Consider the following 22,993-nt stretch of genomic DNA (forward strand, 5'->3'; position numbering starts at 1 on the left):
TAAGATTTGGTGGTTGACCAAATCGAATGCCGCAGAGAGGTTGAGAAGAAGTAACAGGACAAGTTTGCCGTTGTCCTTTAAAACTTCAATTTGAGTTTTTAAGTCTAGTAGAGCTGTCTCTGTTCCGTGTCTGGGGCGGAAGCCAGATTGTCTAAGACCTAGAAGATTATTGGCTTCCAAGTACTCTTGGATTTGCAGGTATGCTGCGCGGTCTAGGATTTTTAACAGGAACGGGACAGTAGTAATAGGTCGGTAATTGGTAGGTATGCTAGGGTCAAGGGAGGGTTTTCTGGGCAAGGCGATCACCCATGCGTCCTTAAGGTTGTCAGGGATAGTTCCTGTTTTAAAGGAGGCATTGATGAAGGAGGTGATAAATGGGGCCAAATCGTGGGCAGATTCCTTAATGATTGGGGCAGGCAGGGATCACCCTGGCAGTTGGAGGGTTTGATCCTCAGGATAATGTTTTCCACCTCCGCAGTGGTGAGCGGTGAGAAGGTAAACCGTTTGAGATTGGGCACGTCAGGGGAGAGGAAGCGTGGTGATTTTATTCAGTAACGCTGCCTGAATGTTAGCACACCATTTGCTATCTTTAATGCAAGTGTCTGGGAGGAGGGGGTAAAACGAGTTTCAAGCTCTTTTAGGAACTTAGAGTTCCTTAGAGTTGGAGTCAGCTTGCAGGATGCGATTATTAAGGGACTCTTTTTTCACCTCTATAATGGCTACTTTGTAGGAGAGCGATGCCAAGAGAAAACCGTCTTTGTGCGTGTCAGAAGGGTGACTTTTCCAACGATTTTCGGCATAGCGTTTGGTTTTGAGGAGTACTCCTAACTGTGGAGTGAACCAAGAGTTAAGGTGTGCCTGTGGTTTGGCCTTCCTCAGTTTGATGGGGGCAATAGAGTCTATAGCTGTGAGCATGCCGCAGTTATAGATGTCAGCTAGGGTGGTGGGGTCAATGCAGGAGTCAGTGGCCGCTTTAAGCGAAGGGAGTAGCAGAGGGAGACGTTTCTCCTTGGTTATGCCCTTTTTATTTCTGGTCGGGAGAGCAGGCGGTATCAAGGTCAGGATACGGGGGGAAGCTTCAATATTAAAAGTGATGATTTGGTGGTCTGACCATAAGCAAGGGGTATTGGCCAGGGCGTTGATATTGCAGTTAGAGCTGGCTAGCCAGTCAAGGGTCCTACCTTTAGAATGCGTGGGCTCTTGGATGTGCAAGGTGAAGCCAGAATTAGAAAGGGCGTTTTCCAAGTCTAGTGTAATGGGAGCTTTGGGGTCGCCAAGTCCCAGGTTGAGGTCTCCCAGGATGATAATTTGTGAGTTAGTTTTTGCATTATCAAGGAGGAGGGTAGAGACTTCGCCAACAAAGGAGGGTGCAGGGCCTGGGGGCCTGTAGATTAGTTGGAGGGTGGCGGTTTGATTAGGTGTAAGTGCGAGTTTGACTAATAATAGTTCAGCGGACTCGAGTTTAGTGTTGGTCGATACTCTTAAATTCAATATTAAAAGTGATGATGTGGTGGTCTGACCATAAGCAAGGGGTATTGGCCAGGGCGTTGATATTGCAGTTAGAGCTGGCTAGCCAGTCAAGGGTCCTACCTTTAGAATGCGTGGGCTCTTGGATGTGCAAGGTGAAGCCAGAATTAGAAAGGGCGTTTTCCAAGTCTAGTGTAATGGGATCTTTGGGGTCGCCAAGTCCCAGGTTGAGGTCTCCCAGGATGATAATTTGTGAGTTAGTTTTTGCATTATCAAGGAGGAGGGTAGAGACTTCGCCAACAAAGGAGGGTGCAGGGCCTGGGGGCCTGTAGATTAGTTGGAGGGTGGCTGTTTGATTAGGTGTAAGTGCGAGTTTGACTAATAATAGTTCAGCGGACTCGAGTTTAGTGTTGGTCGATACTCTTAAATCCAGAGTGGTTTTGTGGATGATGGCTAGGCCACCACCTCTGGTGTGGGAGGCAGAGGTGCGGTCACATCTCATGATGCCGAAGCCGGGTGGTAGGGCAAGGGACAAGGAGGGACCGGATGCGGCATGAAGCCAAGTTTCAGCTATGGCAATGAAGTCAAGATTTGAAGATGTTATAAGGTCTGCTATATCTAGAGCGTGCGCTGGGAGGGATCTGGCATTGATGAGGGCGCCCTTGATAACCAGCAGTTTCGCCTCTGTAGAGGGGGGTTTGCCATTAGTGGGTGCAGTAGGTGAGCATGGTGGTGTGTGTCGTGTTTGCTTGGGGAGGTTGCTACGGGTGGGGCGTATGTGGAATCTGGTGCCTAATCTTTTGTTTCTGAAAGATAAGGAACACGGTTGATTCGGAGTGGGTTTACTAGCGAAGTGTTCCAGACAGAGGGCTGGGTCATTGAAGTATGGGTTAATGTCAGTGTTGTGGTGCTGGAGGCCTAAGGTAGGTGTCATAGGGTCCATTGTGGGCGTCGCCATGCGCGGGGTCGGGGGGGCAAGGCTTGGGAGCGATAAGGTGTCTGATGGCTGAAGGTGTGTCGGCCGTGTGGGATGTGTGCGTAGCTGGGTGATAATTGCTGCTTCAAAGGGCAGAATGTGGTACAGTATAAGGAGCGCCCTGAAGAGCATGGTGGATGTGCACCTGGGGGGGATATGCGTTGCAGAAATAGGCAAGTTCGATTATGCTAGGGCAGTGCAAAATCAACAGTAGGCAGGTTCGATTTTAGCTAGGGCAATACACAATCAACAGTAGGCAAGTTTACTTTTAGCTAAGGCAGTGCACAATCAACAGTAGGCAGGTTCGATTTTAGCTAGGGCAATACACAATCAACAGTAGGCAAGTTTACATTTAGCTAAGGTGGTTCACAATCAACAGTAGGCAAGTTCAGTTTGAGCTGGGGCAGTGCACCTTCACCAGTAGGCAGGTACGATTTTAGCTAGGGCAATACACAGACAATAGTAAGCAAGATCACTTTTAGCTAAGGCAGTGCTTCACAATAAAGGGGGACACGGATTATGATGTGGCAGGCTAGATGCAACTATCAAGGCACAGTGTAATTTTAGGCTGGGTACAGAATTTAGGTGCAGAGTAGTGATAGGCTGGGCAGTTAGGAAAACACAATATAATGGCAGGCTAAGGCAACTAGGAAACACAGTGTGATGGCAGGCTAGATGCAGCTTGCAATGGCAGTGCATCTTCAAGTGACTAAGAGCATGTGCACAAGTAGGGCAATACAGTGAATATAGCTAACAGTTGATACAGCATATGGCTGGGTATAGGTAGCAAGTGGCAGTCTTTGGAACAGTGATCAAATATTGCTGTAATTGGTTTCACAGTTGCACAGTACAAGCGCTCAGTGGTCACATGTAAATTACCTCTATGGAGTAGAGTACAGCGTCGGAGCACCAATATGGTCAGTTGTGCTGCGAGGGCGAGGTCCAGGCTCTGTTCAGGTGCCAGGGGGGCAGAGACAAGTAGGGTGGTGGGCAGGGGCAGTGGTAATGATGAGGCTTGGTGTTCTGGTGCAGCCTGCAGCTCAGTCAGGGCCTGGAGCCTTTTCACAGTGCCTTCTCACGGAGGCCGGCTCACGCCTACCCAGTGTCCTGATTGGCCACTTAGCAGAAGAGGGAGCCAATCAGGGCTTGTAGGTGCAGCTTCAGAGGGGTGAGAAGGTGGAAGCACTTGAGGCAGCCATTTTGGAATGGCAAACGGCCTCATGGTTCAAACAAAGGGCAATGGCATCTGGGGGCTGCAGAGGGGGCCAGGACCTTTCTGTGGCCAGGGAGCAGGGTGAAATCCTGCAGCATTTAGGTTGCAGATATAAATAAATAAATCCGCCGATTTTCTGCAGTTTTCAAATTCGCTCGCGCTGGGCTGGGGCGGCTGTATAAATCATGGAAATATTCAATCCATGCATTGAAACAAGATCTATCCCAGAAACCTGGAAAACGGCTAACATCGTCCCAATATTCAAGAAGGGTTCAAAAAGTGAAGCAAAGAACTACAGGCCGATAGCTTCATTGGATGTTATAGGGAAGCTATTCGGATCACTAATTCTGGATGAACTGCAAGAATTGCAAAAAGAATCAAAAACGGCAGATCCTTTCCAATCTGGATTTGAAAAGAACCTGGGAACATCTATCAATATCATGATAAGTATCTTGAAAGCAAGGGCTTGGGAAGGCAAATTACCAACATTCATAGCTTCTATAGACCTAGTGCAAGCTTTTGATCGGGTAAACAGAAAAAGATTGTGGAAGAAATTAGAAAGAACAAAATGCCCCCCTTCCATAATAGCACCGATCAGAGCCCTACATAGTGAAACCACAGTGAGAGTGAGGCTAAATGGGCCAGGCCTTCTGTCAAAAGCAATAAAGACAACAAGAGGGGTTAAGCAGGGCTGCCCATTGGCCCAAGCCTTGTACAAAGCCCATATGGCCGACATAGTGGACTCAGAAAATGACACCCGTTCTTTTCCTCCTAAAATAGGTGAATCCAAGGTTACAAGGCTGCTATACGCCGATGATATAATTTTGTTGGATCTAACAGCCATCGGTCTACAACGTCAATTAGACAGCCTCTCAGTCTACCTAAAAAAAAAACGGTTGGACATCAATACAAACAAAATGAAGATTATGATCATCGAAAAACCAAAAATAACGAAAAAACATCATTGGTTCATAAATTCCGAGAAATTAGAAACAGTAAAAAGCTTTATATATCTTGGAGTAAAAATCTGCCGCAGCAAAATTGAAATTTCCATGCAAGAACATCTTTTCACGAAAATCCTTGCAGCCCAAGCTCTGACTTTGGACACAAAATATGGTAAGTTTTCGCTTCTTCCGGCAATAAACTACAAAAGCCATTCCAGCAATAACATACAGAGCCGAAGCAATGCTACAACTTCCTGTCACACTGTGGGATAGACTCGAGGGCCTTTTTTGACGAAAGGTACTGAAGCTGCCTACTTCGACACCTATAGCAGTAATCTGACGAGAGTTAAGTCTGTCATCAATGAAATATGTGATTAAAAGAAACAGTCTACTATTCTTGGGAAAAATACTGAGAACTCCTCGCCCACAAATTTTAGACATCATTCACAGAGAAATGGAAAGCGAAAAGACCCAGATGTTGACCGCCAGGTACAAAAAACAACTTGACCTGGCAGGGAAAATTGGGTGTTCGGAATGGGACATCGAAAGAATCCCTGGTAAAATCAAAGACTGACTGAAAACTCAAGATTGAATCGACACATTGGATAAGGCAAGTGAATATATATCCTCATCACATCTGACTTTTAACACACAAAAAATAGACGACATGAGAATTTACTTTAAGAAATTTCTGAATAAACACTTGCGATCGACCTTCTTAAGAGCACGTCTGAATGTCTTAAAGACAAACAAAGTTTTATTTCTCCGAAAACAAGCTGAAAACAACAAATGTTGTTACTGTTCAGATACACAAAATACCGAGACAGTGCGACATCTACTTCTTCTCTGCCCAGGAACAGATAAGTTAAGAACAATCTATCTCCGGCCACACAGACTTAAACATCAGACGACAACTGACGAGGTTTGGTGGAACCAGATGATGAGCGGTGATTTTACATCGCTGACACTAACTAGCGACAGCCAAATTCTTGCATGAATTGGATTTAGTTGGAAAGGCCGCAGATTAATACCTACGTGAAGAGGGCAGAGTATCGTAAGGACGTATTTCTTAGTCATAAAAGGAAACTGGACAACAAAGGAAAAAAAGTACTAAGTTTGTAAAAATTGTTAATCACGATTAAATCCAAATGAAATTAAAAAAACATTTTTCACTTGGATGAATCCGTGAAGACTGGTTATTTGGCCCCCCTGTTAAAAGTGGAATTACATGCCTCCTACCAGAGTATTGAACCATTAGGAACTACTTCCTTTCCTGAAATAAAAAGAGCCATGTTGGAGCAGGTGGGGCAAACAGAGAGCTTTTATCATCTAAAGTTCCGAGCAATACATCTTTTGCCCAATGAAACCCCCTTAGAATTGGCAGGATGGGTTCAAAATACCCTTACGCAATGGTTAGGAAGAAAGACCCTAGCGAAGGTACTCAAGACCTTGGCCCTAGAACCATTTCTAAATGCCCTCCCCATCGCTTTACAACAAGGGATTTTGCAACAACACAACCCTGTGTGGGAGGCAGCCATTCAAGTCGCCTAAGCACAGTCAGAAGTGGCTAAATATCTGGGATACAGGGATAAACCCGGGGAAGGGAAGAAAGGAATAGAATCGCTATACAGGCCCATACCATCTGAAAAATTGGTAAAAATAAATTCCCTCCACAAGACAATACCAATAAAGAGGAAACCCATACAAGACTTCCTTCCCCACCCTTAACAAAAAGTCCCCTAACCCATAGAGAAGAAATTGGGAAAGTTAAAACCTCTCTCCTCATGACACCCATATGCTACCATTGTGGAGAAACAGGGTAGATTCTGCCCCAAAACAAACACCAGGAACCAATGGAAATGGGGTTGATATCGGCAGTCCTGTGGTAAGAGGAGGGAGAGGAGATAGAATCATAAACATTCTGAAATGTTTTATTGTGGATCATAACCTCATGAGAAGGTAATGGTACATGGAGTGTGGGCTAAAGCCCTCATAGGTTCCGTAAGTAAACGGACAGCAATCAAGGCTGACCTCTTATACCCAGAAGACCTACGAAATAGTCAAAATGTTAAAATAACGTGTGTATATGGAGACCTAAGTTACCATTATCTCTGGAAATTAGAAATCAACCAACAACCATGAGAACATCATTGGCACCAGGATTATCAGAGGAGGTAATCATAGGGGAGACTGACTTTCCAACCTTTAACAATTACTACGTGGCCGTCGCATACTCGCCTTTGAAGTCTGGGGACCCCTCTTTTGTACTTTCAGACAGACCTATATGGAACTAGGAAAGAACAAGAGCATCTGCACCTATGTCTAATAGGAATAATTATCAGGCAAAGAATGAAGGAGAAGCCACAGAGATGAGGGGAGGCAGGGTATGCAACAAATCGAGGGAACCTGTCACTACTCTCCAAGGAGGCGCATCTTCCTTTGAGGCTAGGGAGGTATGTCCCCTCTGCAATACTCAACCCCCCCCCCCAAGGGTTGGAATAAAGTGGGTCCTCACCAGGCGCGACTCCCCTGATGTGATTCTTATCACCCCTATTTCCATAGCCTTTCCTCCACCCTTAGGGGCGTGACCAAGGAACCCCCCCCCTCCCCTCCATCAGGGGCTGTGCTAGGAATAGAGATAGGGAAAGGCATACACCTGTCACTGCACTAGATAAGAGAGTAGGCAACAACCCCCTGCAGTAGGTGGCTAATCCCTCATCTGGCCAGGAGGGATTTTCTAATGTCACATATATTTTTGTATTGATAGTTCACTACTCAAACCTTCCATTAACCCTTTTTGTGTTTATTAAAGACGTGCACCACACATCAATACACAGTACATTTAAATAGATGCCTCACACTTAATATTAATGTTTAAATGTTTCTGACAAACCTCTCAGGAATGAACACTCAATAAATACTTCTTACTCATGTGTAAAATAAATCTTTTAATTGTGAGAAATAAATAATAAAGAAACATTGCTAATATTATGGTCATCAGATGCAACACACTTGAAATGCAAAACGTCATTAATGACTAAGCAGCCATCATCGTCTGTCTACTCAAGACCAAGACTGACCAACCTTCTCCAAGATACCATAGTTCCCTCAAAAAACAACCTGTCTCACCAGGTCTTGCTAGCCAACCTCACAAATCTTGCTAGGCAATCGTCATAGAAGCACCTCAAAGCACTTCCCCTTTCAATACCTTTCTCAATGTGATGTCAATGAAGGGTAAAAACCCCCTCATACTCACTATCTGTAGAAGGTAGGGAAATGAGAGGGCTGTAGAAGACTGGATGCCTGGGGGATGATCCACAGTCCAAGAATAAAATCCAAAAATATTAAGCCACCTATTAAAGCGCCATGATCATTTTATAAAAAAGCATAAAAATAGGACAAAATGCTTCAAAAAGAGTTATCGCCAATTGGGATTAACCATGGTGCCAGCAGGTAGCCAATTAAGAATACGATCTTTTCATAGGTGGTAAGTGAGCTGATTTTGGCTTTTGGTGGTTAGGGGGAGGTAGAGGGCGGAGAAGGGGGATGCAAGCAGATTTCCCATTCAGCTCAATGAAAATCAATAGTACTGCTCAAAAGTCAATAGACCCATTCCTTTGGGCACTCAAATGCCTCAAAACAGCAAAAGATCCAATTTAGTGGCTTTAAAATTCTGTCAGGAAAAAAGGAGGGATTTCAGCTCCTCCTCCCTGCATATAGGTTAATGGGCCCAGTGGTTCCCCTTCTCTTTGGTCCTTCCAGCCGTCCATGTGCCTGCTCCTGTTGTCTCGCCAGCTCCCAGTCTGCGCACACAGCTAATATCTCCTGCACTACCTTCCTTATATACTATCTGGGATGAAACTGTCAATTAGCATAGTTCTCAGACAGAAGCAAGAAACTGTTCAGAAGCAAAAAGTGGTTGAGCTCAAAAAGTAGACGAGTTCACTGGTCTAGTATTAGTGTAAAGGATCTTTTTAGGGAAGTTAACATTATTTATGCTGAGAGCAAGACTAATGCACCTTTCACCCACTTTGATTAACTGCTCAGCAGCTAAACGCTCCACAGGACGTTCTGTGGTTGTATTGTAGTTCTTTCATATTGCTATCTCAGTTTTGTTTACTATTTACCAGGATACTTGGCTCACTTCCCAGGAAGTCTGGAGTGCAGTCAGAGCGTTTGTTCACACTAAGCGTGCACATTGTTCTAATAACAAGGTCACTTGGCACCCGTCTCAAGCTCCCAAAGGAAAACATTTTCTGTTCAATGTACAATTATGAACTTTTTCGCTTGCCTTTCCCGAATGGAAAGTGCATTTCTAAGGCGGTGTTCGCTTTTAATAAATATGCCTTTGTACTTGCATCAACGGCTTGGCAATATAGCAAAATTATCCTGCCCTTTCACATGGCCTAGACATGGCTACAACTGATGTCACCCCCTTTGCGGACAAGGACTAATGTTCCTGTTAGAAACTCCCTTCAGAAGTGCATACTATGGCCCACATGGGATATTTTAGAACACCAGATTCCATCAAGTACCAACATTGTGACGAGGAAGCAATTATACTAGGAACTGTGAATTATTCATACTGGGACAAGGAAACCATGATACCCAAGACTATGATGTATCCCTACTGGGAGAAGGAGAATCCTAAAGGATATTGTTATCCAAGAGGAAAAGAACATATATCTTTAAAGCCTTAGCTCCAATCCCCTACAGTTGGGTAAATGGGACTCCATTGGGGAACGAAGAGGGCAGGACAGAGAGGGAGAAACACCCTCACATCAGCTGGGAAAGGACCAGAGCTTTGTGATGCAAGCTAGAGAGAGAGAGCTGTATGCCAACAGGAGAGTTCCCCGAGCCACATACACCGAACCAGTGAGAGAGACTCCAGAGCGTGCAAGTTTCAAACTCGCATAAGGGTATCAGGCGATAGGGCAAAGCCAGGGCCAGGGAATAACCTGAGAAACCAAAAGGGCCAGAGCCCATCCAAAAGTGGTGGCAAAACCAGGAATAGGAATCCTTGGTGGACCAGGTGTCCGGGTAACGTTGCCGATACCACTGACGACTGGAAGCACCAGTCAGTATGGTTGAGTGCAGGATGACTGCAGCACCATACAGAAACAAAGGCTCCCACTCAGTTTCTCCTATCGGGAGGGTAACTGGGAGAACGGGAGCCCCAGAGTGAACCCAGTTGATCATTTCATTATAACAATCAGTTCACTTGTCCCAGTACCAAATCTGAAAAAGTGTTGAGTTGGAGAAAAAGGGAACCCAAGAGCAATAATGTTATGAACTGCTGAATGGTTAAATACCGAAAGAGAATTAGAAGAGATAAAGCTACCCTGGGAAAGGGGAAAGTCAACTCGACATCCTGTACGCAGTCAAAATACGTTTCAAGAGGGAACAAGAAATTAGCAAGTCTAGAGAAAGTTGGCAATTGCATCGTAACTTAAATAAAGTATATCGAGAGATTGTAAAATCCCCTGCTGAGCATCCCAAATCCGAAACAAGGCATAATAAGAGAATCCTTGGGGGGACAAGACCGGAGTAAAGAAAGCCAAGTAATCCCATTAAGGAATTAAAGAGTTTAATGAGAAAAATCACAAAAGACTATTCATAATTCATCTATTGAAAAGTCAGTACTAGGAGTACCCCAGAAGATTGACCTAAGAATCCTTTTCAAGAGACTGCTTATTTGTATTCGCATACAGAACGTTGGGTACAAGGAGTACCTCAGAAGAAGGGAGTACGTTTCCTGATTTTGCATGGCAATAAGGTCAGTGAAGGTAGTTTGGGCAGCAGACTTCTATTTTTTGGACAATCACGACTGACTGGTAAGCACCTTTGGTTTTAAGATAGGCAGGGAACACCCATAGTGAAATGGAAAGATGGGCATTAGTCGTTTTCTTTCTTCTGATTCGCCAGAGGGTGCAGTTTACTGGTATTAATATTTAACTCTGCACAAAGAATGTCTGATGATTTTAGAAGTAGCTTTAGCGATGGACATATTTGGGAATTCTGGTGTGCACCTGCCATAGATTTTGTCACAGCCAAGGGATCATATGTTTGCATTTCCCTTTATTTTTATGTTCCACAATACAGGAATTATATTTTAACGGAGACTGGTGGTTAGGTTTAGGATTACCCAAATCAGTCTTCCTTTCTTCAAACCTTTGATCGTCCATCATTCCCCTCTGTTCTACCCAGTTCAGGGCCACCTTCCTGCTGTCAAACGGTCAAGGTGTTGGGATGTATAGTGTTCTGCTTCTTTCTTCCATTCTGGCCATTGTAGACAAAGGTTACCTGGTGTTCTACACTTTCAGTTCACTTGGCAACAAGACCCCTAGTGCACTGTCCTGTTGATGGGGGGGAGGGGTTTGCTGACACTCTTCCAGAACTGTTAGATCACAGTCCCCTTCCCTTCACAACTCAGCTGCCTAAACTTATCAAGGTCATGGGTGCACCTTCACCAGTGTTTGCCGACGGTAGACAATTTATTTTAGCTTTTTGTGGTCCTATCCTTCCCATCCTGTATTTCGGCTGTGAGACACCCCAGTAAGTCTTTGCCAGCAGAGGATATCTGTTTCTAGTGGAGTATCTGATTTGTGTGCATTATAAACTGGATGTATGATGATCAATGCAGCTCCCCTCAGCTTGTTGTCCTTATTAATGCCTGCAGATACCAGCTGATTCATCTCTCCCACTGATCGCCATTCACAGATGCAGTGGATCCAAGGCTCGTCCACTGCATTATGTCACTACCGGTACTGAACCCTTCTCTGCTTTTTTTGCACAGCATGCACTGTGTCCCCGTGCCTGCCTGCTTAACTCCAATCCGAGTCTTTCAACAAATGTTGCAACGTACGCTCATGGCCATCTTGAAATTGCTTGGCGCTGCAGGGACAATACATGCACCTGCTAACGATCTCATTACCAAGGGTACTTGTGTCATCGTTTGGCTCCAAGAAGGCACCACACACTTCGGTGTAAGTTAGTCGCAAGTGGAGCATAGTTAGCCCGGGCACAACCATCCGATGCTTTGACAGGAGAAATGGCCAGATGGTGATTTAAGGAAGCAATTCTTTCCCCCAGCCCAAGTGGTATCACCCATCTCAAAACAAAAATCACCTTTTTGCTACAGGAGCGTTCCTGTATTTGTCTTAAGGCAACAGTGTTGCTCTTCCAATGTGCTAGCTTAGACCACAACCCTATTTTCCATTTAGATCTCTTGCTTATTGAGCATGGCCGTTCGTGTCAGAGTATTAGAGAATGTATTGTTTTCTGTGTTGAGTCAACACCCCCACACTGACACACAGGCCTCACCGAAAGCCTCAAAGCTAGACACCCCTAAGCCAAAAGCATCCATCCGCCATTAAGGCGCTGCCAACCCCGGCATTGGGAAATCTTGACCGAGGGGAACACCCCCTACTTCTGTGACAGCAGGCAGCTCCAAGAAGCCACCAAATGGGGAGTGTTGTGCTTATACTGCTTAGCATAACAGTTTGGAAAAAAGAAAACTCTGGTTGTATGACAGATAAGGTGTGCATTTTGCCTTGTTAGGCCAGAGCAATTAAAAACTGCAAATCACTGCTTTTTTCCCTTGGGGACAGGACCAATCATAAAGTCTGATACTATGAGACAGTCTGAGTTTTATTTTCATGTGGCATCTGCATTAGGCAGTGGTTGTGCATGGTGGGCTCTTGAACTCCTGTCAAAGTCCTTTAGTAGACCTCTTGTGTGTGTGTTCATCTGTGTATGTGTATAGTAGGCTGTGTTTTCCATTTAAGCCTACTAGAACTGTAGAATATCTTTAGAAACAGTATTGTTTCCTAAGGTAAGGCCTCTATTCACCATCCCACCCCTCAAGGGCGACTCCTTTCTGAAGAAGTGCCCGACCGGGAGGGGCCTGTTGGGCTCTAGTACCAACTCACGTACCAAGGCTACTCCAGCTACTGGCCTTGCAGCCGAAGGGTCTCTGGATCCTCCCGGTATCGTTGCTGAGGGACCGCAAGGTTTTTGTACCGGGTTACTCCCGAGGGGCAACGCTCTACTGCTGGCATCATGTCTGAGGGGGTGCCTTCACACAGTTCTGCCAAGGGCTCTACACCTTCCAGGCCTCAGCCTGAGGTGCGGGATAAGCCTTATGATCCAAAACCAAACATCTTGGACGGACTGGTTCGAGCGAGCCAGGCACCACGATTTCAGCACGTGGCACGCAGCTCCAAAAAATGGCCGCTGTGCCTGACAAAATGGCTGCTCGTCCTATGCCTCCTCTCACAGAGCGGGCTGAGGTACGGGTCACAAGATGGGACTGTGGTCAACCAGGTATGTGGCCTACAGCGTATCCATCAGCAGCGCAGGGCAGGATCCCCCTGGATCCCAGACAGTGCACCCCGGCACCAGCAGCCCGTGGCCACTCCATCAAGATCTCCTGCCACCTCCTCATCCTCTGAAGACAGGTTCTTTTAAAGGTTTCTGGCGCTGATGCGAATGCCTCAAATGGGATATATCCTTCAGGATGCTATCAGGGGACATGCTCCCTCAGGTCACTCCACCGGTACCTTTGGTCATTCCTCCAATGGCTCCGGTGCCCCAGCGCTTCCCACGCTTCCTTTGCCGGCTCCTGTGCCACCGGCAGTTCAGGTGGTTCCACAGGCTACGGTTTCCACACCGCAGCCCACTGCACCCAGTACCCCTCCATCAGTTCTGGATCCTCCGAGCACGCAGGCGGACACAGACGAGGAGGAGGGCCCAGACACACCATCAGCAAAGGCGTTCCACAAATACCTTGCGGCCCTGGCAATGCACTTGGGCCTTCCTCAGCCCGAGGTTGAGCAGTCTGTGGAGGGGGTCCTGACAGAAGTCCTCACGCTAAGGCCCCCCTCCAAGATGGGGATCCAGAAGCAGAAGGACGTTGTTGCCCTGGCCAAGAACGGGTGGCTCAAGCTGCACTCGGCCCAACCTGTCAACCGGCGCCTCAACGCCAAATACAGGCAGCTGGAGGGGGATACACTTTTGCTTTCGGCTCATCCTCAGCCGCACTCCTCAGTGATTGCTGCAGCATCACTCTATACTAAGCCTCGGTCGTCCTTGGCCACCTCGTCCTCGGTGCTGCTGGGCAAGGAGGAGAAGATTCTGGAGCCGTATGGGAAAAAGCTGCACTCAAACACCTCTCTGCACCTGCGTCAAGCCAACGCCAATGCCATGCTGGCCGCTGCTAACCAAAGGCTCTGGCGAGAAATCGCGGACTTCCTCCTGGAACTCCGACCCCAGAGCCAGGCTTGCTTCAAAGCTGGACTAGGAGAAGCCAGGCCGGTAGCATCCGATATCCTGGAGTCCTCTGTGGCCCATATCAATACCTCTGGCCGGGCCATCCGCTTCGCCACGGACATGAGAAGGATAGCCTGGCTCTGGGCTATGTAGTTCAACCCAGACGTCCAGGAATGCATATTGGACCTTCCATTCGAGGGTAGTGACCTCTTTCACTCCTTCAGGGATGAAGAATTAGATAAAAAGAACAGCTCACAGATCACTAAGTCTTTATCTATTCTTACGAAGGCCACGCCCAAGGCGTACACCCAGTCCAACCCACACTCTGACAAGGGGCGGGTTCCTGGAGGGTTCTGAGGCTTCCAGTAACAAAGGTCTAGGCAACCTGACCGTTCCCAGGGTCAGCATCGGAGGAAACAAAAAAAGGGGTTTTCCAATCCACCACCTCCTCAACAGCCTCAGAGAGGATAAAAGGCATGACAGGCCCCTTCGGGTCCATGTGTCTCCGGTGGGGTGCAGGCTTGCCTCTCATGTGCAATTTTGGCAGCAACATTTTTTGGACCCCTGGATCCTATCTGTAGTCTCCACGGGGTACCGCCTACCGGTCCCTCCCTCTTCTCCCTACTCCCCTCCTCTCCCACAGATTGGGACAGCAACTCTTTTGGCGGAAGTCCGGTCGCTCATCGAGAGCCAGGCAGTGGAAGAATCCCAGATAGGATTGGGCTTCTAATCCAGGATTTTCGCCATACAGAAGAACCACTGGGCTGGCCTGAGGGTTGTGTTGGACCTTTCGACCCTCAACCTCTGCCTACCTCTAAAAAAAAATTCAAGATGGTTATGCCAGCTCTCATTGCAGAGACACTGAACAGGGGAGACTGGATGTGCTCCCTGGATCTGAAGGACGCTTACTTACACGTCCTGGAATCAGGAGAGGGGCTCACAATCGGGGCCTGTGGACATTCCCACGTCTCTCCACCTGGACCTCCTCTGGTGGTCTGCAGATTTCAACCTACGGCAGGGCAAGCACTTCCGGTCCCTCCCTCAGGTCACTGTCACGACAGACCCCTCCCTCGAGGGCTGGGGAGCTACTCTGGACAACCACAGCATCCATGGAGTCTGGATCCGGCAGGAACAGGAGTCCCACATCAACTGACTAGAGTTGAAGGCCATATGGCTGGCCCTCAAAGCCTTCCTCCCTCTCATAGAGGGCAAGAGAGTACTTATCCAGACAGACAACTCCACCAGCATGTACTATGTGAACAATGAAAGAAAAGGGTTGTATATCCAGTCTTCAACAGCTGTGGCGCTATCCAATTATTAATGTAAAGTCTGCAGGTAAGCTGCTAACTGGGACTATGTCCTGTGACTGGTCAGGACTATGAGTAACGGAAAGAAGATTGCAAGCGCTTGGTTGCGCTTATACCAAAAGAAAGGCTTGATGTAGTCAATGTATGGTAGTGGTATGTCTTTAATTAGTTAGACATAGGAGATCGAGTACTTGAGTCAAAGAAAAAAACATAAAAATGGATTGCAGTTGCTTAGTTACTTCACTGATACATTTTCAAATTCAACATAAATTACAGTTGCTTCACTGATGCATTTTCAAATTGCAATGAATTCGCTTCAGTCAGATAGGTTAAACAATTTCACCATTCCAATTGATGAAGTCACCAAGGCCTCCAATCGTTGTACATTGGTTAATATTAGAGCTGCTCAAAAGGATGAATAGATGTGCTGCTGATATATAGCTGATTAGTGCCTCTTAGTATCTCAAAGAGATAGATAGATGTATTGCTAATATATAGCAGGATTGGTGCCTCTTCTTGGTGTCTCAAAAGGATAAATGGATGTGGTGCTAATATATGGCAGGATTAGTGCCTCTTAGTGCCTCGACATGCGTTTCCCCGTCCTGGTACTGGGCGGTTCTTCAGCGGTGAGATAAGATGTGTAGAAATCTCTCATTTATGTCCATCCACTTGTTTTACTAATTAGATTGGCAATGTCCCTATAAATCAAAACAAAAACAAACTGATATATAGGGTCCTCATAATGGATATTGTTGAAAAACACAATATTATGGAGCATTGAGTAAAGTGTTATACTTACAATCTTAGAATGCCCTTTGTAGGATGGTAAAAAGATCCAGCCAGAATTGCTGGAAATAGTGAGTATGTGGTCAATAATTAGTTATGTAATAGATAAGGTATGTTTTACCATAGTATCTAAGGTAGTAGGATCAACAAAGCACTAATTAGTGGATAGATGTAGAAAATAAAGGCTTACCTAATTAGATTCAATTGTCAACGAATGCCGGAGAGACTAATGGTGAGGTCGCCATTGTTTTCTCCTTTATGCGGCCGTATTTATTTAGCGTGATGACGTCATCACGTAGACGTAAAGACACAATTTTGGGACGGGTTTTATGTCCTAATAACGTGGTTGCCATATGTTGCTATAAAATGAACTCTAAAAGTTGAAAGTGCTAGAAGTGTTGATGGGCACCTAAATTCGATAAGTTGCTAGTGAAGATAGACTAATGTATAATGATGCAGTTTCAAGCTCTAGATGAAAGCTGGATGAGAGGCTGAACTGGGGAGAGGTTAAACAAAGCTACTTGTTGGTGACTGACATGAATCATAGGTATATTAATCCACATGTTTAAACAACACATGTGTGAGAGGAGTCAACAGTCAGACATAAAGAAATTGTATACACAAGCAGAGGGTAGATATTGCTGTTATAAAAAATTATAGAGTTCCTGATCTGAATTTAACCCAGAGTGGCATGGGTCCATATTGCAAATCCATTTTGCTTCCTGTTTCTGCAGAATGTTATCCACATTGCCTCCTCATGGTGGGATGTTGATTTTTTCAATGGCGAAAAGTCTGAGTGCGCTGAGTTGTTCTTGAGTATGATTTGATTGGAAGTGTGTGGCTAGTGGTGATCTTAAGTCCTCAAAAACAAAAATTAATGAGAAGTTATGCCAGAACCAATGCAAACAGAGGCAATACCACAATAGCAAATTCAAATGCAAAAGGGAGGGAAGGGGGAAAGGATCGAAACACAAATTAAACAAAAACAGGAGTAAAAACCAGATGACAGAACCCATTACCTCAGCACAAAATCTATTAATCAACTTAACAAATTTAGATGTTTCTCACTATGGCACTTAACAAAGGACTCCAATTTTGTCCAACCAACAGCTATGATCATTTCTCCACCACAGTGGATTTATTTCACTTTTGTAGAAAATTAAGATTACATTTTTTTTGGCGCAAACAGAAATGAAGAAACGTCCTACAGCCTGCGGCATACCTTCAGATTTAACAGTTGAACATGTTGAACAAATAGTGCAATTACTAAACATACCAGACCCTAATGAACAATATACTTTGGGGTAATTTGCATCGGAACAAGACATTAGTATGGCCCTTTCAGCTAAAACTTCTCTCAAACCCAAGTCTATATTTAAACCGATGCTGGCACCTGACAATGTAATAGACACCTTCTTTAAAGTTACCCAGCAGGATCTAAGAAGGATTTATTTGTGAGGTACTAAACATAAAATTAATCTCAACTTAACTTGGCGTGAAAACAAAGCACTGATGGAACTGCAAGACAATTCTAATATCACAGTCAGAATTGTGGACAAAGGAGGCAATATAGTACTTCTCAACACTGAAGATTATATAACAATGGCAATGGCACACCTTGAGGACAAGAAATGCTATGAAAAATTAACCATCAACCCATTGCGACTTCATTGCAATTTGAAAATGTATCGGTGAAGCAACTGTCATTTATGTTGAATTTGAAAATGTATCAGTGAAGTAACTAAGCGCAAGCAAGGGCTTGCAATCTTCTTTCAGTTACTATGTGAACAAGCAGAGTGGTACCAGATCCCCTCCACTTTGCAACCTCTCGATCAGCATGTGGGAGTGGGCCCTGGAGAAGAACATCTACCGCATGGCTGTCCACCTCCCGGGGGAAGCCAACCTGGAGGCGCACAGACTCATCAGACTGGGGGCGGACAATTACGAGTGGCAATTGAACGACCTGGTACTGGAAGAAATCTTCCCCAGATGGGGGTACCCCCAAGTGGATCTGTTTGCCTCCCACGTCAACATGAAATGCCAGCAGTTTGCCTCTTGGCAAGGGCAGGGCCCCGGCTCCCTGCATGATGCCTTCCAGATACAGTGGAACTGCATGAGGGTGTACGCCTTCCCATCCACCCCCCCGGTCCACAGGGTGGTCTGCAGGATAAAGCAATCGTGTTACCTCAGTGTCATTTTGATAGCCGGCAAGATCATGATTCTCTGAGTTGATCAGCCTATCAGACAGGCCTCCCATTCACCTACCACTGGGCCCAGCTACGCTCCTGACACAGCAGGGGGGCAGGGTTCTCCACCTTGCTCACAAGCTAGCCTTTGCAGCGTGGTTCCTGAACAGGTCACTCTGAAACACCTGAACCTATCGCAGGCTAACCTGGAGATCATACAGGGCACCAGGAGCAAAGCTACCAGGAGCCAATACAAGAGCAAATGGTCTAGATTCTGTCATTGGACCAGCTCTAAGGAGATCGACCCTCTCATGCTCTTTGGATGATGTCCTTTCCTTTTCGGCACACCTTGCACCGGAGTGCAAGTCGACACATGCCGCACTTACCTGGCAGCCATAGGTGCCTACAGGAATTCAGAGGAGGATCTACTTTCCTCTGCTAACCCGGTGGTCAAGCGGCACCTAGCGGGCCTCCACAGAGTCTACCCACCCATAAAGAGGCCTCACCCAGTCTGGGACCTCCACGTGGTATTGGGCGCATTGGCCCACAAACCAGTTGAGCCAATGGCATCTGCTGATATCAAGTGGGTAACACTAAAGACAGCTTTGCTCGGGGGCCTTACCTCAGCGCGCATGGTCAGCTAGATCCAGGGCCTCGGAGCCCTACACCACTTTTCACGGACGCACCCTGCCTTCTTACCCAAGGTCTCAACTGCCTTCCACCTTAACGAAGAGATTGTTCCATCTACTTTCTTCTCCGATCCTAAGGATGAACCTCAGAGAGTGTTGCATCGCCTAGAGGTCAGACACGCTCTGAAGTATTACTTGGACAGGACCAAAGATTTCTGCAAGTTGAATGCCCTTTTCGTCACTTTCGGAGGTGCAAGGCCAGGATATCAGGCTTCCAAGGCCTCCATCTCTATGAGGGGCAGCACAAGCCGGTTCCAGCTAATTTGCATGCTTGCTCATGCTATCAGGGCCAAGAGCACGGCCATTGCATTCCAACGCCATGTACCGTGGCAGGTCATCAATAGGACGGCCACCTGGGCCACCGCCTCAGCTTTTTGCAAGCTTTACTGTCTGGATGTCGCCTCTAGGTCAGACGCGGCATTCAATCAGGATGTATTGAGAAACCTGTTTGCGTAAGGAGGGTCTGCTCTCCACCCTAGGGCTACACTCAGTTGCAATCGCCCATACAGTATGGAGGAAAGGGGACGGTTCGTAAGAGTAATTAATATTTACTCACCATAATGACTAACGTACTCTTAGTCCATAGTCCCCTTTCCTCCATACGTCCCACCATCCTCTCCCCCCCCCCCAAATAATACTGGTGTCATTAGGAAATGTTGCATATTGTCGAGGCATCAATGGAGACTGAGGAGTGGTGCCGGTGGGCGGAGTCACCCGAGCATATGCTCCCAGGGCCACGCCCCCACGCACCTCTATGAAGAAGGTTCTGTCTCCCGTCCCACGCAAGGGACGCCCATACAGTATGGAGGAAAGGGGATTATGGACTAAGAGTACGTTAGTCACTACGGTGAGTAACTATTCATTTCTGGAACGGTTTTAATGTAGATAAGGTGGTAGAAAGAAGATAGAGGTTACTTTAAGGGTGCAGAAGTAAGGCTTGGATACAATGCTGATATTTTTGGATATAGACTATAATTTATTATATAAAGGGTGGAAGAATGCCTCTCTATCCCTAAAGCGGAAAGGGGTTTCCCTACTTAAAATGAAACTAGTGAAATTGTCAAAGTCTGAAACGAATAAGTCTGTCACTGTCGTGTCCCCAAAAACCTACTCCTTTTCCTAACAGTAACAATCTAAGACAATTGTGCAAGGATGACTTCTCAAAGTAAAAAGTGTTATTTGTGTTTTCAACCAGCACAAAAGTTTCCAGTCTCTCTGTTAGTATAGTGATGCAAAACCATGTTCTCAAAATATCATATTATACTAGGATTGTTTTCATTTCCCCTAGACTACATCTTGTCAAAATAATGTTCCACATATATACAATTCCAATGCTAGTGTTATGTTCCTTTCCTCTAGACTTCTTGTTACAGTAATATTCCAAAATGTCAGATTCTATTGCTAGGTCTATGTTCCTTTCTCCTAGGCTTCTTCTTGTAAAAGTAATGTTCCAAGATGTATGTTTCTAATGCTAGAGTTACGTTCCTAGTCTTCTTCTTGTCAAATGTGTATTCCTATTAGGCTCTTGGGCCCCTTTTCTTTTAGATAGAACGTTAGTGTGCAATTTGCAAAACAAATAATGTGTCTTGGGTTATCAAGCATTGGATTCCTTCTAGTCAGTTCCAGGGTTCTTTACCCTCTTGTTTTGACCTCTCACATGGGTGCGAGTCCCAGACTCACAATTGTGTTAAATCCACTTGGTTTCACTCACTTGTCAAACCTATAACTCTTCTGGCTTTTCTTCATTTGTATTTGGAGTCCCAGACCCTATTATTCTCAAGCTTTGGTTTGGTTGCGGTCCCAAACCATCTGCTTTTTGTTCACTTATTCATTGTAGACACGTGGTTCATGCTCCTGCCAAGTGTACAAGTCACTCAGGGTCCCAGACCCTCTTGTTCCAGCTTTACATGGCTTCCCCGAACCTCTTGAACCTCCCGGGATCCCTGCATACGTGTTTCTCTCGTGTTTCTCTCGTTCTGACAGGTATCTGTGTTTTTAGTTCAAGCAGGTTCTGCAGCGGCTCTGCAGTCTCACCCCGCCTCCTGGCGACGCATTCACCTTCTCCCACACTTGTTGAGGGTTGGGATGCCTGGAGGATTCTCTTCCCTTCCTCTGTTTGGCTTCTCCTACTGCTCGTGAATGCTGCTTTCCTGCACAACTCCTGTTGTTCCACTTGGGAGGGCCGCTCTCCCTCGTCGGCTCCCCAACTGATCTCCTTTGGAATTCCTGCGTACAACAGTTTTACTTCATCAGGCCAATCACTTGTGGTAAGAAGCTAGACCGCTCACTCTGCTACTGCAGGGTAATCCTCAACTTCCCAGTGTTCATCTTCTTCCCAGTATCCACATTATGTGTGAAACTCTTTGTATCTTTTGGTCTGTCAGTCGTGTGAAGTTTGTTGGTTTGACTGATTTGGCATCACAATACATTAACCCTAACTAGAGAGGGGGGGATGGATGATTTAGGGTTCAGTGTATTGAGGGGGGGGGGTGTCATAGCGCGTTCTGATAATGGTGGTCCACAATCCCATAGATGGATTACTTCCCATGTGATGCTCCCTCGGTGCACCACCCCTACAGGGATTATTGTAATGTTGGTGCACCGCCCAAGCCACATGAGCAAGGTCTCCCCCTAGGGGAGAAGTGATGACTTCTTCAGATTTGTCACTTTACCAGAACATGCATGTATTTGTTTTGCATTTGACATAGCACTGTGTATGTACATTGTGTAAAACTATTGAATGATCCCCTTCAAAGATTCAACATTACAACTTCATAAATGTGCATGTAAATTTGTTTTATCACATAGGTTGTGAAAATCGGATCTGTTTATAAGCACATTACATATGTTCATCAAACAGATTATACCTCAGCGGCAAAATGCCATTTCAATAGCTCTCTACACGTTTTAGGAAATACAATCCCCATGGTCCCATTGAAAATGTGCAGCTTGTTTTGAAAAATTGATGATGTACTGCATAGGTCAGTTGTATGACTTGTCTATGCAAATAAACATGCTTCTGTTCCTATGCTTTTGAACAGTTTATATTAAGTGATATGGATGCACTGAAAAAAGGATTGTATTAAAACAACTGCAACTTGAATGACATGCATGGAAAAGTAATTGGAAAATATTTCGAAAGGTTCCTTAATAAATTCCTACTCTGCAAGATGTTTTGTTTATTTTGATGATGAATCTGTTGGGCGAAGATGTAGCCATTCGAAAGACAAATTCAACGTTGATGGCCCATCAGTGATCTCTTGTCATTGGGATTATTTGGCTGTTAAACACAGAGGCCATGGAACAGTAACACAAGGATTCAAGATTGAGATGTGGATTCCATAAAACCAGCAAATAGCAGTTGCTTTGTTCCCATAAAGCCTGAAAAGATGCTAGAGATTTCCCTTTCCGAATACCCTTCACTCAGTGGCATTTGCTTTCCAAATGCAGATATGAATTATGATATGATATGGCATTTATAACGCACCTATACACAAGTGTTTCATTGTCATGTGTCCCCACTTTAATTGCCGTTTATTAGTTGTATGTTCAGATGCTCATTTGATATTAATTGCTAGTCTTGAACTTTAAATTACGGCTTATCACAATTGGTAGTTTTATTATTGTGGGTCTTCCTTTCCCATATAGGTCGAAGAGTTAATGATGGCAATGGAGAAAGTGAAGCAGGAACTGGAGTCAATGAAAGCAAAACTGTCCTCCACTCAGCAGTCACTAGCTGAGAAGGAGGCCCATCTAACCAACCTACGTGCCGAAAGGAGAAAGCACTTGGAAGAGGTGCTGGAGATGAAGTAAGATGCAATGCTTGATGTGCTTACTACTGTTAATTGCTTGTGGGCAGCTTTGGCATACTATTGACTACAACAAGTCCAAACAAGTTTTGATGGTTAATGTAGTGATGAACCTTTGGGCGCTAACACTGTTTTTGATGTTTTTCTGAATACATTTGGTTGCTTTCTCCATGAGCCTTGTTTTATGGTTTTGTGTTCGGACCTCTTTCTTTGGCCTTCTCGGGTTTACAAGCATATCTTTCGGGATCATATCTAGCTGCATGCCTTGCCCTGGACCAGGCTAGAGCATATACTCCCCTTCAGACTTTTGTTGATGCCCACTGAGTCTTGTTCTTCAACCGCTAGC

General features: G+C 45.6%; 1 protein-coding gene across 8 annotated transcripts in view; it reads left to right on the forward strand.

Moving 5' to 3' along the window:
- ERC1 (ELKS/RAB6-interacting/CAST family member 1) overlaps positions 1 to 22,993 on the forward strand; it is a 2,866,486-nt gene that overhangs the window by 2,020,960 nt on the left and 822,533 nt on the right. For all 8 annotated transcript variants that reach the window (XM_069628613.1, XM_069628618.1, XM_069628615.1 and 5 more), the window contains one exon: positions 22,487 to 22,647. In XM_069628613.1, coding sequence (XP_069484714.1) covers positions 22,487 to 22,647 — 161 coding nt within the window. The remainder of the gene's footprint in view (positions 1 to 22,486; positions 22,648 to 22,993) is intronic.

This window comes from Ambystoma mexicanum, chromosome 12, assembly GCF_040938575.1.
Source record: "Ambystoma mexicanum isolate Mex_15411 chromosome 12, UKY_AmexF1_1, whole genome shotgun sequence".
Taxonomy (NCBI): Eukaryota; Metazoa; Chordata; class Amphibia; order Caudata; family Ambystomatidae; genus Ambystoma; species Ambystoma mexicanum.